We start from the raw sequence: 16,233 nt of genomic DNA, 5'->3' as shown, positions 1-16,233 counted from the left end.
CTAAGGATCAATACTTGAGCATAGCTGTGGAATGTGGGCCTTTGATTTGGCACACTGGCAAACTTTTGATCCAGGTAAGTAGCTCTTTGTGGGTAGCGGGGTTCAAGAATTATATCCCTCAAAATAACGCATCCGATAAGAGTTATACGAAGGCGTTTATAAAGTGGCATGCTCATGTGGAAAATCGTATTTGGGCGAAACATGCCGATATGGCCATGAGGATCAAGATGCATGAAAGAGCCACGAAACAGTAGCAATTTAACCTGTAGGCCATTGCGAAACACGCATGGAGCGAGGCAGGCCATGGATTGATTTTAAAAAGCCAGAAATATTGGATAAGGAGAGCCGCTGTTATTCAAGGCAGATTAGAGAAGCCTGGGAAATTCATAAAATAGAAAAATTTTAATGGAGATTAAGGCTACCCAATCAGTAAACCGTGGAAGAGAGTGTTAGCCAATCAGCGCTCTGCGGAACCACGGAATGCGCGGAAAATAACGAATCTTGGCGCTACTGTACTATTGAAAAATCTTTACGATTGTCGATTTACGAAGCATCGCATCATTGAAAATCATATACAGACCACCACATCGACCGGTCCGAAAAAGATTACGTCCGCCGGACGAATCTTCGCTTTCTTCCTTCCAAAAAGAAGATGCCTCATGTATGTGTGTCAAAATGAGTGGGAACATTTTTCTCGAAAGGAATAGCGGTACTCGCTTTCGAGAACTCGTCCTCTCTCAACATCTTCACTTATCAGTGGGCCGTGACTGATTTCGCTCTTTTGAAAGATTGTGGAGTACCTATCTTCCCTCGTCACGGAATCTCTCGTAATTAATTGGCGATCTTATCTGATTATTCCTCGTGGGCCTGCGGAGAAACTGCACACAAGTGAGTACAGAGTAAATGTATAGCTTTTATAACTCGTATTTATGGCCATTTATCTGTATTTCATTGGTTGATCATGCTCATTCAGGTCACAATTCTTAACTCCTAAAGCAGTTACCATTGTGGTGTTTCGTAGACGTATAAATCGTTTTTCCCGCTCAGAGGTTGACATTGGGATAGGTATAAATGATGGTGGTGATAAAAGATACTGGAGAAATAGCCGGATTGATAGATTGAATATTCAAACTCGGGTCGTCAGCTTTCACATACTTGTGATGGAAAAAGCATAATTCAAGGAGCAAGTGTCTGTGTCCACTGAATACCGATAGAGAATCCGCGAAGGGGAGGGGATTGCTTTTAAAATTTGATGATAAATTGAAAACTTACGTAGATCAAGTGAAAATTAGAATGAGATTTGATCGGCGAAAGCATTTACGTACGATACGATTTTGGGTTTGATCCGTCATTAATTCTACACATAAAAAGAACATGAGTGGCACGTTCTAATGCGGAAGAGGAGGAGCATATTCATAAGGCCGCGCCGGAAATATCCAACTCTCGGAATGACGACTAAATATCTTGGCTGACGTACCGTAAATGAGAGTAGTAATAAATGATAGCTACATAATTGGTGGGATTCAATCTTCTTTGTTGCCTTAACTTGTCATTGCGTTGAGTGAAAATCGATTGTGAAAGCTTATGAGAGATAAAAAAAAGATATCGTGAAGATAAAAAATCAAGTTCTAGTAAATTCAGTTAATATTTAGTCTATGTTATCAACAGTGACACAATTTCATTAAAAAAATTTTCTTTGCGCGACGAAAAATATTATCATGTTAATTAACCTCGGACCCTTAGGATGCCACTTAGAGATAAAAATGAAGTGATACTTTAATACCTGTGAATTACAGCTATTTCTAAAAGTGATACATTCTTTTGTCTTGTACTAGACATGATGTACCTACTCTCTTCTCCAATGCACGTTCGATTTTCAGATGGATTTCCCATACGAAATAAAAGAAGTGGAGGAAAATCTAGGGAACCAAGTTACAGCAGTTTTCCATAAAAGGAAAAACCCATTCCTGCAAGTGGGACCAAAAAAGTATTTTATGTACTCCAAATATCGGAATGAAGCTGCTGGATATTACAACATGGAACTTCGACCCGATGATGTGTGGGTCATCACATTTCCAAGATCGGGTAAGTTGAGAGGATAGAGCTCATATTGTGCAGATTGATCAATAACATATTTGAGATTAAACGCATAATGTACATACTAGGCTTCGTAAATATGCATCATTTATAGTTCGTGATCGCCAGAGGGGAAACTGTTGAATGAAATGAATGAGACAAATATTATTATTATTGGGTAAAATGAGTACTGATTGTGAGTTATAGAAGAAATTCGTGATGAAGGGAAAAGTTTTCGCTATTTGGGTGGGAAACGTGAAGGATGGGAGCATGATTAGGAAATAAAATGAATAGAAGCGCCGCGCCGTGGGCCGCGTGTGCCAATCGTATGGGGCAATGGGTCAGAAAGGTGCCTGCGGCCATGGACCTAACTACTCCATCAGGCTTAACCAGCTTGATTGGCAGTTAAGCTCTAATTATGCACAAATATTTTGTCAACTACTCGTTGTGTCACCCGTACATTTTCATAGATCACTTCAAATGTAATCTTTAGTGCCTATTTGAAAGAAAAATTGCTCTAGAGCTTCACAATCTGCTTCTATGAACTCAATGACAATAATAAAATCATTTGACTTCTTAAAGTTACACACTGGTTATAATAACCGTACACGAGAAGCAATGAATTTTGCAACTTATTCAACTTTGTCTAACATTAAATAATAGAAATTTGAGAAATAGCAGCGAACGTTATTCATCTCACCTAAAATTATGAGACACCTTAAAAGCGAGGGGCAGAGTAAGTTCTGGCACTTGTCATGAAAAAGAGAAGCAATAGGAAACGGTAAATGGCAGGAGAAAGCAAGAAACGCGTATTTCATATTAGGATGGGAATTTTATTTTTCGGCTCGATTCAATCATTTCATGATATATGCAATTGTTATACAATCGTTAATACTACGAGCGATGTAGTCAAAAGTGAAAAATATCCTTGTAAGCCATTCTCTAGTATCCAAACCTGATTTACTTAACTTCATTTGTCTGTAGGAACGACCTGGACCCAGGAGTTAGTATGGCTTTTAAACAATGACCTCGACTACGAAAGGGCGCTGAAGGAGAAGCTTATAGATCGTTTCCCTCTTCTCGAGTGAGTAATTACTTAATATACGTAATTTATCATTTACCTATATTTAATGTCTTATTTCCATTAATAATAATAATCCATAATTTCCACAACAAACATATACAATTGTAAGAGAATGTTGTGCACCGTTTCATTTGTTGGAAGAGCAACCTTCCAAGCGGATCTGTTTTAGGAAAAATGTGGATGTAATAGAGAGAAATAAGAAAATAAAGACCGTAAGAGTAGCCGCAGTCTCATTAATAGAATTTCTGCCATACATAGAAGTTCCGTATAATTTATTAATAAAGTCGTAATAATAAATTAGTACTAAAATATACAATAAATTCCATACACAGTAATATATTTTGAAGCCGCATTGCCAGACCCGAAATCTCAATTCGTTAAAATAATTCGGTAAATGGAATGGAAGTATAGATAAGACGAAAACAATTCATTTTCTCATGATTTTAATATAAAAATAAAAAACGAAAGCTATAGCCCACTCATTTACGTGAGTTACTGTTGTGAGAGTTCCGGTTCATTAACTTATTCGGGGAGAACCGCACACTGAGAGAAAACAATCGTTCATAAGAGTGGAAACAACAATGAACCACGGGAGAACGATGCGAGGAAGGGAGAAGTGACCCGCTCGGCAGGAGCGCATGACGTCACCAACGTACCCGCGAAAGGGTTTAGATCGTCGATTTTTCACCGAGAATAGCTTGTGAAGTAGGCCACGGATTAAGAAATGGAAAATTTCGAGTCCCTTTATCTTTCACACTCTATCATAATCCACAGTTAAAATAATTTGGTGAGCGATTCCTTTCCGCCCATTGCAGTTCCTACTACGTAATGTGACCACGCTCTGGTTAACTAACGTAAGACGAGCGGTGAGGAAACAAGGCACATTACTATACTACAATTACTATTAATTTTCTAGTATCAATGATATTCTATAGTTCATCGGATAATATGAATAACCATGAAAATCTGAGTAAGTCATTTTTTTAATTCTCACCTTCCAAACAGGCTCAGCGTTCTCTCGAGAAATGAGATTTTGGATAACCTCAAAGAGAAGAGTAAAAGTGATCCTGAGAGGCAGAAGGAACTAGAAAAATTGTTTTCTCCGGGATATGAGATGGCAAGCAGACTAAAGTCCCCGAGGCACTTTAAGTCCCACATGCCACTGAGTTTGCTGCCGCCTAAGCTTTTGGATACGTGCAAGGTGAGTGCCCCTTGTAGGCCAAGTGTAGTTAAGTCTTTGTTAGCAAGTCAGCTCATTTTCGCTGCTTTCCTTTTAATGGCATTTAATTTGGAGGAGCGGATAACCACGAATCCATGAAGATTAAGAAAACAATCCGTACGAGGAATGAAAAATATTAAAAAGCGACTAACTTCCTTATCCAGTCATCGATTTAATCTAAATAAAATGTTCTAATAATCAAAAGGCATGCATTGCTACATTTGTGCAATATTAAATACACTTTTCATAAACACCTCATCAATGCCACATCAGAGCTATATTGAGTTCCACATGCGTGTCCAACTAGCAGATTATTGACAGCATCAAAATAGGCTATGATTGCTGGTTAAATGTCCCGACGATGATGTGTAACAAAAACTCCATTGAATATGGGATAATCGCCAAATAATTAAATCAATTAGAATGTATTGAAAGTCGCCTTCGGGTGTAGCATTCAAGACCCTCGAATATGTGACTAAAAATTCTAAAAATCAGGCTCTCAATTTTATTCATACCAAAAAAATTTAGTGCACACGAAATTAAAATACTAACTTCTAATGATACCACCTTTTCATGATATCAATGAGGAAGTACTTGGTAATAAAAAATCTTTACACATTTCAGGTTATATACGTGGCAAGAAATCCTAAGGATGTAGCAGTTTCTTATTTTCACTTCAATAAGCTTCAAAGAGATTTTGACGATGATGTGACCTTCGAAAAATATTGGGACCTTTTCCAAAAAGGATTGAGTAAGTCATTAATGTTTACTGAGTGTTTCGATACTTTCCGACTGGATTCAAATCGACTCTCTTTATTTTTATAGTTCATTGGTCTCCATATTGGAGCCATGTCGAAGAGGCATGGCAAGCGAGAAACCACAAAAATATGCAACTTATATTCTATGAAGAAATGAAACAGGTATTCTATAAATTCATTATATTTAACGTGATTGACAATAGGGTGGTTTCCTATTATTTCGTATTGCCAAAATCGGAAGATTATTACTCCTGGAGTACGTATTTCACGCTTTTAGATTTTTTAATGACGATATCTATTTTTCGCGATTAAATGAAAAGTGAAAGATTTCAAGCGCGCGAAAACGCGACGGCTAAGTAGGAATGATGGGAAAACTCCGTGTGACGTATTTCTGGTTCCCCCTGCTGCCTTGTGAGGTGACCTTGGTGCGAGGATATTGAGCGCCGCTGCGATGCTGGCTGCTAGCAGGTAGCAGAGTACCCTGCTAGCAGGCAGCGCTTGGCTTAAATAAGGATTATTATTCCCCTATCAAACGAAGGAAACTTTCCGAACTTAGGTATTTTTAATGTGTGATTATTAAGAGATGTTTCCCTGAGCTCTGTGCCTCATGCATGCATTAGTAGTCTCAGACAATGTAAAACTCCTATCTACTCGCGTAGAAACTAGGTCCCTGTGACGTCACGTGGAGTGGAATCGCAGTGGCGCCAATCTGCCCTTTTTCAAATGAGGTAAACATTGATCGTTGCCATTCCTCTAAACTGGGATCTCTAAAACCAAATAATTTGTATATTATGAATACAATAATGGTGGGTAAGGAATCGCAGTCAATGCATTTCGTTTTCTTTGATGAAGGAAACCACCCTATTGAAATATGATTTGATGCTATCCCGGCGAATAATTTGGGTAAACTCTTCTCGGGATCCCCACCGGGTTAAATTATCCGTATTAGCCAACGTTTCGGGCACTGACCCGGGCGGAAATTACAAAAATTTACTTAATTTTTTCTTTTAAAAACTTAATTTGGAAAATTAGTAATGATACTACCTTATAGTGGTGTTACAAGCCTCGAAATTTAAAAAAATCATAACCTCCCGGACAGCCACTACTGCTGGAAGCAGTGGCGTAACTATGGGGGGGGGGGGGATGTAGGGATATCTCCCCCCCCCCCACAGCCTCAGAAAATAGAAAAAAATAATAGATTTTTTTCTCTCTAGTCTTGACCTCTATTTATTAATGATCAATGGAGCTTGGGCCAAGTTATGCAAAAGTTTTTTGCCGACGTTTCGGTTTATTTGTAAACCATCTTCAGGGCTTTAAATGAAAAAAATGAGTGTACCAATGTAAAATATATTGAGGAAAAAAATAATAAAAAGCTATTTATTTTTTACGTATAATAATTGCATCTGCTCAAAGTTAAATTTTAAGTGCTTAAATGATGTAAAATATTGCATGTCATTTTTCAAAAAAATTCCGGAAACCCCCCTTGCCTGGGGGGGGTTTCCGGAAAATTCCGGGTCTCCACCCCAGGCCCCGTTATCCCCCCAAAGCCAATTCCTAGTTACGCCACTGGCTCGGAGGTTATGTTCCCCCAGACTATACATCTGTAGCCCCCCCTCCTCCATTGTCCTGAATCCACCACTACGTAAAAAATTTCGACATTTATGCTAAATATAATATTAGCTCCAAATGTGTAGCCAGTTTTATTGGCGTGAAACCCAAACATTATATTCCCAATTAGGAAATGAAATGTATTTTTTACATCACTGCTCCAAGGATCTGCCCGGAGTCATCAGAAAAGTGGCTGAATTCCTCGGGAAAACAATTACAAAGGACCAGGTGGAAAAACTGGTAAACCACTCAAACATCGATAACTTTCGAACTAATCCATCCCTTAAAAAGCTTGTGCATGACACAAAAGACGGAAAGGATGGGTCATCGGCTGGATTTTATCGAAAGGGTGAGTGTTTTTCAGAAGTATTTCTCCCTTTACAAATCATCCACCTAATTTCAACCTCTATTCACGCTCATTTTCAATAATAGAGCGTAATGACATTTAAGAATAAGGTGGTATAAGTTATGAAAGTAGAGTGGATATTAGAAAATTGAAGTGACAAGAGAACGAACTTATACGCAGAGGTCCCGGGTTTGAATGCCAGCAATTGGGGATATTTTCCAGGCATCGACACATCTGTTAGGTTTCGAAAAATGTAAACACTGTGTTCATTATCCACGGTACCTGCGCTATCTTTCGTCAAGGAAGTAGTGAGCTTTAACCTAACCCAGGTTTCTCTCCTCCCTTGCTTTATTCCTTAAATAGTTAACCTTCTGATGACCCATGAATAAACCAATTAGTAGTTTCAGGTAGGTTTCACTGAACCTGCACAGTTTATTGCTCATATACCATCTCTCTAGCCTGTGACCGGTTGCGTACACGATCATGAAAATTTTACCGAAATAATTAGACTCCCTAGACATTTATAGTAGTCTTGATTACCTGTTAGTGAATGGGATTCTGATCCACTAGGTCACAAGGGCATGTAACTAGCTAGAGTGAGTTGGCCGTTAAAAATTAACAGTGAAGGCCAAGAGAATGGTTTGAGAGGAGGAAAATGATCAAAAGTCAAAAAATTTGTAGGAGTAATGCTCTATTTAACTGATGACGGTGTGCAGTGAAGTATTATAACCCCCAGACTCTGGGCGGTGAATTTCTCGTTTTTAAGCCTTATGTATTACCGGAAAAATAAGGTTGTTAATGACGACTGCTAGTTCGATATGGAATTTTCGACAAAGGTGTTTATCTTTTGACTCTAAGCTTAAATTCAAATGATTCAGGCGTGAAATAGTAGTTCGACGTAGAAAATAGTAAAAGTTCGACTCATTGAAATAGAAGGTAATTGCCCTTCTACACAATTATTCAATGCGTATGACGCGTTTCAGCGCATTGAGATATTTTGGAAAAGTGCAACTACCTTTTACGATTACTTCAATGTCTAAAGTTTAAGCGTGATATTCAAGTCGCACCACTTTGCTTCTGATTCCACCAACACAATGCGGCTTTTTTCTTTACTGGCCAATTAAATATACGCATTCGGAGAAAGCGGTCCTGCTCCTTTCCCTGGTCTACTTTCGCTCTCCTCTTATGTTTTTGAAAATCAGCTAATTGCATCGCGAGGATATTTTTCATGAGGGAAGTTAAAATAATTTAACAAGATTTGAACCCTGGGCTCATCATCTTCCAAAATGTTTGAAACAATACCGTGCTGAAGATATGAAGTGCATTGCAAAGCAATTCATGAAACAACTGACTTTGTACGCCGCGGCGCCGTCCCGCACACAAGTGCAAACTTATATACACCATCAATGGATGAAGCTCGCCAAGAAAAAATATATGACTTTTCCGGGTTACGAACCCAGATCTCCTGGTCAGGCGCGCCAGCCAATTTTACCACCTAGCCATCTTCTCAGAGCGAACCTCAGGATGAGTTTTACCGAACAAGATTTATTGGGTTTATCCCAGCTAAGCCAGTAGCGGATACAGAAAAAACTCGAGGGTGAGCGCAAAAGATATCGTGAGTTACCTCTCCTTTTATCCTAATGAAAAATAATCAAGTCACATCCAGAGTTAAAGAAAATTTTAATTAAATTTATTACACACACACATATACAAGACAATGCCATCTTAAGATATAAAAAAGTTATAATTGTAGTTCTGCAATGTTTGGCAATACGGGCGGCCCCGCGCCCCCCATCTGTATCCGACACTGAGCTTAGCCAAATATTTTTTCATGACGAACTTCATACATTGATGCATATCATACTTGACAGAAGGTATTTCCTAAAAAGAGATTTGACGCAGATATTCTTATATTTTTTCCAGGAGTAATAGGTGGATGGAGGTCAGAATTCTCCCAGGAATTGAACGAGGTGGCGGACGAATGGATACGGGAGAATGAGGCTAAGACTGGAATTAATTTTCAATATAAATAATAAAGTTTCCCTTACTCACTTTCCTTGGCTTTTGATATAAATAGGAATGGAGGAAATAAAGTCTCACCATGGCCTTCCCAAGTGATTCCCGCTTACGCCAAAAGTAGTTCCTATTGTAAACATTCAGCTTTGCGTTTTCCACTAAATATTTTCAAGCCGAAACCTCTGTCTATTTTTGCAATAACTATTTATTCACTAAAAATATGGATATAATAATATTAAAACAGTTAGTAGAGAAAAGAATGAGATAAAAAAGGTGTTGTCATGTACTTTTTCGTTTTGATTTAGCTAAATTATTATTCTTCAACTTGACCACTGTCATTGTTTATTTTACCTTACCTATCCCATTGCATCTTCTTCCGACTGGTTTCCGATTTTATTCGTGGTGGTGCCTCTGGGAGCTTGTGTGGGTGATGAATTTTATCCTGCTACCACTAATTCATCAACGCAGAAGTACCATGAAAGCACACAACGTGACGCATATTGGCTATCACCTTCCAGGTTCCAAGAAAGATGCTCATCTATGCATGTTGCCATCCACGAATGGCGCATCAGTCAGCGTGAAAATGTGCGCACATGCACATCTAGACTAAACTACTGATGATTATAGGAGCAGAAAATTTCGAAAACAGCAAGTGGACTGACTGACGACTTATTTTATAACATTTTATGCACCATTAAGTTCAATAATATTCGCAAATTCAAACAAATAGATTCAGGCTATAAGTATTAAAAGGTTATTATTTCAAACTAAAATGAAAACTACCATTTTAAATACATGCAGTGATACGAGTAGTTCCGGACACGATAACGCTGCATATATTTCAACTGTCGAACGCGATTCATCATGTAGTTGATTCTCATCTACATTGAACCATTGATCAAGATACCGCGGAGGCGTAGATATTTAGCAACCGAGGTTGATGTATCAGTTTCAAAGAACCCTACGTTGTCAATGGATTTCATTTCTCCCCGGTAAATTCGGTAGCCCTTCATGGACACGAATGAACCCTCCGGCAACTACTCCGATCCGATGAACCGACGACTGAGGGGTAGCGAGGTGAATTTGTATGCGATGGCTTCACGCGACAACAGCACCATTCCGTAGCTCAGTCGCAGCGCCGAAGGACAACTCAAGAGAGCAGCGAAACTTAAGCTGAGAGTAAAATTGAAGTGTTATATATTTCAAGAGTAACGAGTGCCTACGAAAGGCTGCCGCTCACGTAAGTCACCATTTCATGCATGATATAATTAGAAGTCCTGCGAGAAATGTGAAGATAGGAGTAGTATTATGCAATCACAATTTTTCGCTCAGCCCAATATTGATCGTTGTGCTTTTTCCCCACTTGCATAAAGGCGGTTCCCGATATTCTTATACTTCACCCTGTAAGCTTCTACACAAAAATACTGTTAGGTGAATGAGGTATTGTGTCCCAAGGCCGTAACCAGGGAAAAATTCTGGTGGGGAAGTTCATAGGAAAAAAATAGTACATTTCGGGAGGAGGGTTGATAAACCTCTTGCCACCCCCCCCCCTCCACTTGCTATGGCTTTGTAACAGGATAATGCAAAAGTTCTGTCCTTGAGTTAGCCATCGGTTTGCTTTGAAGTAAATTGGTATTCAAGATGTGATCACTTCCTATATTTCGATTAAACCAGTCAATTCGTGGCGATAGCTCCTTAAATCATCGGTAAAAACACGAATTACAAGCAGCGGATCTCCGTGGGGTACGTAGATAAACCCAATATTTATCGAAATTTCACCCGCACTCTATAGAGGGAATCGTCCCGTCCTAATTGTCAGACGGCCGCAATGTCGTATAGCAGCTCGGTCGTTACGCAATCAGTCTGTGGTGCGCAGTGGGAAAGGGTTGACGAAGTAAGACGCAAGAACTCCATACAGGGAGTTTCACTAAAACAACAGCACGATTCCAAACTTTTCCATTACATTATTCATGGAAGATATTTTCCAGCGCAAACAGCCTTGACTGAGTCACAGCCAGGAATGCTGTAGAACATCTGTTTGAGATCTAAGAAAAAGACTACGATGTTCAAGCGTCGTGGAGAATTTTCCGGGAAGCTGAACTAATAATCACATGCATTTCAATCAAGACTCTCATGGAATCATCGTCCAGTTTAATCTACTGCAGAGAGTACCTTAAGAATCTAAATATTATAATATTATCTAAATAAGTCCCCTTCGTAGCTAGGGTTCATCGAGTTTTAACTGACGTTTAATGTTTCAAATTAAAGGACTTTATGAATGCATGTATATAATTAATCTAAAAATTATTCATAAGACCTCACATAGACTTGCTTCATTCTAATTGTTTCGTCCATTAGTCTTAAGAGCAGGTATAGGAACAATAAAAAAGTACTCATGGCCCTATTTCTACTCTGATGATTTAAAGTCGTAATTTGATCCCGAAAGGTCCTTTGTGGAACTATAATTTTTACCCAAGTATCCAGAGTCTTCATTGTTCATGGATTGTTCTTGAGTTATTTCTAAGCTGACAAGAGCCACATGCGATGGCTTCCAGGTAGAATCACTATTTGTCCTACAGAATAGCATCATCTCGAGCAATAAATTTGCCTACTTTTTCTCAATTTAACATTCAATAATATCAAATTTATCGATTGAGTCATATTAAGTCAATGTGACACCTGTCCTATAGCCTACATACGTATTAAGAATACTTTTCAATCACTTTTCACAATATTTAAAGGTCCCACAAAATTAAATTTTTTAATAGAAAATAATTTTGGCGTACACATATACCTAAATTATTTTCCTCGATGATATGATATATTCGTAAAAAAAATCTCAAACATACACAAAAGTTGACTACAGTCATAATCAGTCCATGAATAGTGCGAAAAATCCACAGAGAAAAACTAGTCAATGAATACTATCACAATCAAGCATCTTTCTTTTCACTGCAGATGTCTGTGCCGTTTGAAATACGAGATATAGAGCCTAATTTATTAGAGAAGGTTTTGAAGCTCTTCCCGACAAGGAAAGATGGATATGTGCACGCAGGCTCCAAAAATTACTTTTTGCTGTCCAAATACCGCGAAGAAGCAACTCACTACTACAACTTAGAATTACGACCTGATGACGTATGGATAGTCGCATTCCCGAGATCAGGTAAGCTTTCCAAGGATCTCATTACCTGGAAACAGGATTTATATAATGGCATCATAAACTGTACTTGTACACCCTAAGATTCATTTTCGAAGGTACATTTTCTCCATTAATTGTGGAAAAAGGGGCCCGATATATTAATATCGAAAATAATATACGTATAAAACACTGGTAATCAATTGAATGATTCCATAGACCAAATATATCGTATAAACGTACCTTTAGAACCATGAGCCATGTTAGACAATGAGATCTTAGAAAAAGACGCGCTACATCTAAGGGTACTATTCCAAATCCTTGCTATTCTTACCAGTTCAACTGAACCTGCAAAATTGGAAACATTATGTTGACATGGCGATCTAAAGATACGAGAGATATGGAATTTATTCTCAATTAATTTTATTCAATGTAGAATATAATTCTATGTTTTATTAAGCTATCCAAGGGTTAGGAAAATATTTGATGTGATATACATTCCTACACGTATAGCTGAAATTGCATGTGTTGCTTGAGCAAGTTAAGATAGGGTGAAGTCTCGAGTCGTAATGACCTTTTCTCCATAGAATGAAAAAGTAAGCTTTGGTAAATATTCTGATGGATTATTGATAACTTTAGACTTCACTTTTTTAGACATTACTTTTTCCAAATAGAAAATAAAATAAATACACTTTCGGAAATGCAACAGTGAATCTGACAAAGAGTAATTCTTTTTATTTTATATCCCTATGGAATTTCCACTTCATCGATTTAGGCAGTACATGGACACAAGAAATGGCATGGCTAATCGACAATGACCTCAACTACGAAAGAGCTAGGAATGAGAAGCTGACCCAGCGATCCATTTTCTTCGAGTAAGTGCAGATTATCGCTAATCAATCTTAGTAATACAGAGCCACCTGAATTAGCTTTTACGATCATTAAGTACTACCATACATTAAATATATTCTTACTCTAAGGTACTATCAATATAAATTAATATGTCCTTTTAGTATCAGTTAGGAACACACGGGATTCGTCATTCAGGGTGGAAGGGGTAGTATTCTAAAAATTCAATAGCTATAAAATTGGGAAGAAAAGAAAAGGCAAGCCATTTAAGATACAATATTTTATGATATAATATATCATCAAAAAAATATTGTGCATTACTTGTGCCCCAGGAAAGAAAATGCACTTAAATCCTGTAAATATCAAAGTTTTAAATCCACTCCCAGTAGTTTAATTACAACAGACAAGGATTTAAAGGAAACTCTACGTGCAGTAGAAATGAATGCGTAAATGATGACGCAACAATACAGTGACTTATATATTTCATGCAAACTATAAAATTATATCTAAGAGTGCAACATTAGCCCTAATTCATCGGAAAAGATAAGACACAATTTATAAAGACACTCATTTACACAAATAAGAACATAATTTTAGTATGTTTTCAGGCACTCTCTTTTGATGCCAAATGGGTACATTAAGGATTTACTGGAGAAAAACAGGGATGACCCAGCAAAGCTGGAATTTCTAAAGGACAAATTCACTCCAAGCTATGAAAGAGTGGCAAAAATGAAATCTCCTCGCCATGTGAAGACACATTTTCCATTTAGCCTGCTTCCTCCAAAATTACTTGACACATGCAAGGTACGTCTCTCATTGCAAATCTGTCTTGTACATTTTAAAAACTTTCCATATAGCTAGTTAATAACTTCTTTTTTCCATTGGTTAAAAAAACTTCATTTCCTCAAAATAACGCCAGCATGAGCCGCAATATTTCAGTTTGGAACTCATAACGGCTCATTATTTTAATTTCACTCAAGTAGAGATTCTATTATTATTTTCACCTCAGTAAATTTTTGCTTTGAGTTTTGTACGAGATATTTTTGTTTGGTTTTTAGGCCTTCATATACACCATGGAAAATCAAATGGTAAAACGATGGCGAAAGACTGAAACTAAAGTTAAACAAGTGCTCAAAAATATTTTTGTTTAGATCTCTCTGACCGCTGTGATAATAAAACTAAGTGAACTAGTTAATTGGTGCAATAAGAAATACATATTTCATTTATTTCGCAGTTGTCCACAGCTAGCATATTCCTAAATCCTTAAAAAAATCTATATTCCTGAGTCAGGAGGCTTTAGTGAATCCAAGCGTAGAGAAATTTCGGTATCAAAAGATTTATTTTACATTGCAGAATTTTGGTAAGATAATTAGCCAAGCGCCATCACATACGGACGTATATAAGAACACTTCAACTCAGTGATGATAACTACTCCATAACTTTAGCTCTATTTTGTTCACATCAATCGCTGGGTATTATTAACTATAATTGTGCTCTTTTAAGGTAATCTACGTTGCGAGGAATCCCAAGGATGTCGCAGTGTCCTACTTTTATCTTTACCAACTGAAGGGGGCATTACAAAAAGATGCTGAATTCTCACAGTTTTGGGACCTTTTCCAGAATGATTTAGGTGAGAATATGCGATAATTCCTAAGAAGATGGCCAAATACCGGCACATCATGAGGATTTTCTCCGTTTTTCTTTAATTTCGTAGGAGCCAATTTCCAAATACATACAACCGTTTTCTTTACCCCTGGCTAGTTTTATAATTAATCATAACATAAATATACTCTTATTTGATAATATTGTCTGATTATAGCAAAAATTAAACATAAATAACTTCAAGATCACTATTATAATTAACACTATTTTTATTTTCTATGAAGTAAACTGGTCACCTTTTTGGAGTCACCTTGAAGAAGCATGGAGTTTTGTGGAGCACAAGAATTTGCTTGTGTTGTTCTACGAGGACATGACAAAGGTATAATGATATAGCTACCATCAGCACCTAGCCAGTTTTGCATTTATAACGCAGGAGAGATTCAAACTGACATATAAAGAAAGAATACGCTTTGCAAAAAATATCAACAAAAAAGATTTTGCTTTTAATTATATTAACCTCATCACTCTTCCACTCTTCAAAATAGGACCTATCAGCAGTAATAAGGAGAACTGCAAGTTTCCTTGGAAAGAGTATTACAGACGAGCAAGTGAGCGAATTAGCCGAGTACCTTTGCATCGATAACTTCCGTAAACAGCCATCGTTGCAACATGTTATGGATAATGCTAAAGGAATGAAGGAAGACGTTCCTGGATTTTATCGAAAAGGTCTGTTGGGATCTATCACAAAATACTTCATAAGACAGACACTACCGAAAAAAATACTCGGAATTAATACTCAAATTTAAAATGTCCATTTGCCAATAACAATATTATTATGATAGGTAATTTTTGTGTAGATCGATATGAAAGCAACACCTTTATAAATGATTATGAGTCATGGGCATACGGAGGTGATTTAATGGCTTCTTCTCTGTTTACGACGATGTTTAATTGGGATTTCAATGCTCACTATTCTGCCACTTTATGATGGTGAAATGACTTTTTCTTGGATACATAAAGCCTATGTTAACCTATAAACATTTTTTCCAGGTGAAAGCGGAGCTTGGAGGTCCATGTTTCCTCCGGAACTGAGCGCCAAAGCCGACGAGTGGATCCAAGAGCATGAGAAACGCACGGATATAAGTTTTCGATATTGATTTTATTCAGAAAAAGTAAAACTTCTGTAAACGGATGTTGATAAAAGTAAAACTTCCGATCCTCAACATATCGAATCATCTTGACTATCTTCGGAAAGGTGATGGATTATTTACCATTCCCAGGGATTTACGGGGATTGAAGGGACAGTAATGATTATTTCACCGATTGCAAGTTTCTCAATTCTTTCTCTGTAATTTAATTCAAATTACGAAGATTGTCAATCAAGGATGAATATGTATTTTGGATCAAATATTTACTCCAACGTGAATATTCACCAATGGAAGCTTACATCCTATCATCAGAAGGTTCACGTAACTTTTGTTCTATTACTAAGAGAAGTCAGAATATATACTAAAATAGGTGAGAAAAGTGCGTCTTTGC

General features: G+C 37.5%; 2 protein-coding genes across 3 annotated transcripts; both read left to right on the top strand.

The window, feature by feature from the left end:
• The first annotated feature begins 567 nt into the window (after positions 1 to 567).
• On the top strand, positions 568 to 9,436 carry LOC124158953 (sulfotransferase 1C4-like). Of its 2 annotated transcripts, XM_046534390.1 has the most exons (8): positions 578 to 888; positions 1,881 to 2,085; positions 3,061 to 3,160; positions 4,166 to 4,361; positions 5,004 to 5,130; positions 5,205 to 5,299; positions 6,911 to 7,094; positions 9,015 to 9,436. In XM_046534390.1, exons 2-8 carry the CDS (start codon positions 1,881 to 1,883, stop codon positions 9,122 to 9,124), a joined length of 1,017 nt encoding a protein of 338 aa, XP_046390346.1. In that variant the 5' UTR covers positions 578 to 888; the 3' UTR covers positions 9,125 to 9,436. The 2 variants fall into 2 exon arrangements, with proteins under 2 accessions (XP_046390347.1, XP_046390346.1); XM_046534391.1 differs by lacking the exons at positions 5,205 to 5,299; positions 9,015 to 9,436 and having other exon boundaries at positions 568 to 888; positions 6,911 to 7,028.
• A 439-nt stretch (positions 9,437 to 9,875) lies between these two features.
• Positions 9,876 to 15,921, top strand: LOC124158954 (sulfotransferase 1C4-like). The gene is made up of 8 exons (XM_046534392.1): positions 9,876 to 10,347; positions 12,066 to 12,270; positions 13,019 to 13,118; positions 13,701 to 13,896; positions 14,596 to 14,722; positions 14,979 to 15,073; positions 15,240 to 15,420; positions 15,745 to 15,921. The coding sequence occupies exons 2-8, from the start codon at positions 12,066 to 12,068 to the stop codon at positions 15,849 to 15,851; spliced, it is 1,011 nt and encodes a 336-aa protein (XP_046390348.1). The 5' UTR covers positions 9,876 to 10,347; the 3' UTR covers positions 15,852 to 15,921.
• Positions 15,922 to 16,233: the final 312 nt, after the last annotated feature.

The sequence above is a fragment of the Ischnura elegans genome, chromosome 5 (assembly GCF_921293095.1).
Source record: "Ischnura elegans chromosome 5, ioIscEleg1.1, whole genome shotgun sequence".
NCBI classification, from domain to species: domain Eukaryota; kingdom Metazoa; phylum Arthropoda; class Insecta; order Odonata; family Coenagrionidae; genus Ischnura; species Ischnura elegans.
This window is presented reverse-complemented; position numbering and strand designations above follow the sequence as displayed.

What these genes read in the sequence shown, in the direction of transcription:
- LOC124158953 (XM_046534390.1), top strand. Translation starts at nt 1,881, where the DNA reads ATGGATTTCCCATACGAAATAAAAGAAGTGGAGGAAAATCTAGGGAAC. An exon ending in GATCGTTTCCCTCTTCTCGA is followed by an intron (nt 3,161 to 4,165) that starts GTGAGTAATTAC and finishes CCTTCCAAACAG; the next exon opens with GCTCAGCGTTCTCTCGAGAA. An exon ending in GGCTGGATTTTATCGAAAGG is followed by an intron (nt 7,095 to 9,014) that starts GTGAGTGTTTTT and finishes TATTTTTTCCAG; the next exon opens with GAGTAATAGGTGGATGGAGG.
- LOC124158954 (XM_046534392.1), top strand. Translation starts at nt 12,066, where the DNA reads ATGTCTGTGCCGTTTGAAATACGAGATATAGAGCCTAATTTATTAGAG. An exon ending in CCTTTTCCAGAATGATTTAG is followed by an intron (nt 14,723 to 14,978) that starts GTGAGAATATGC and finishes TTTTCTATGAAG; the next exon opens with TAAACTGGTCACCTTTTTGG. An exon ending in TCTACGAGGACATGACAAAG is followed by an intron (nt 15,074 to 15,239) that starts GTATAATGATAT and finishes TCTTCAAAATAG; the next exon opens with GACCTATCAGCAGTAATAAG.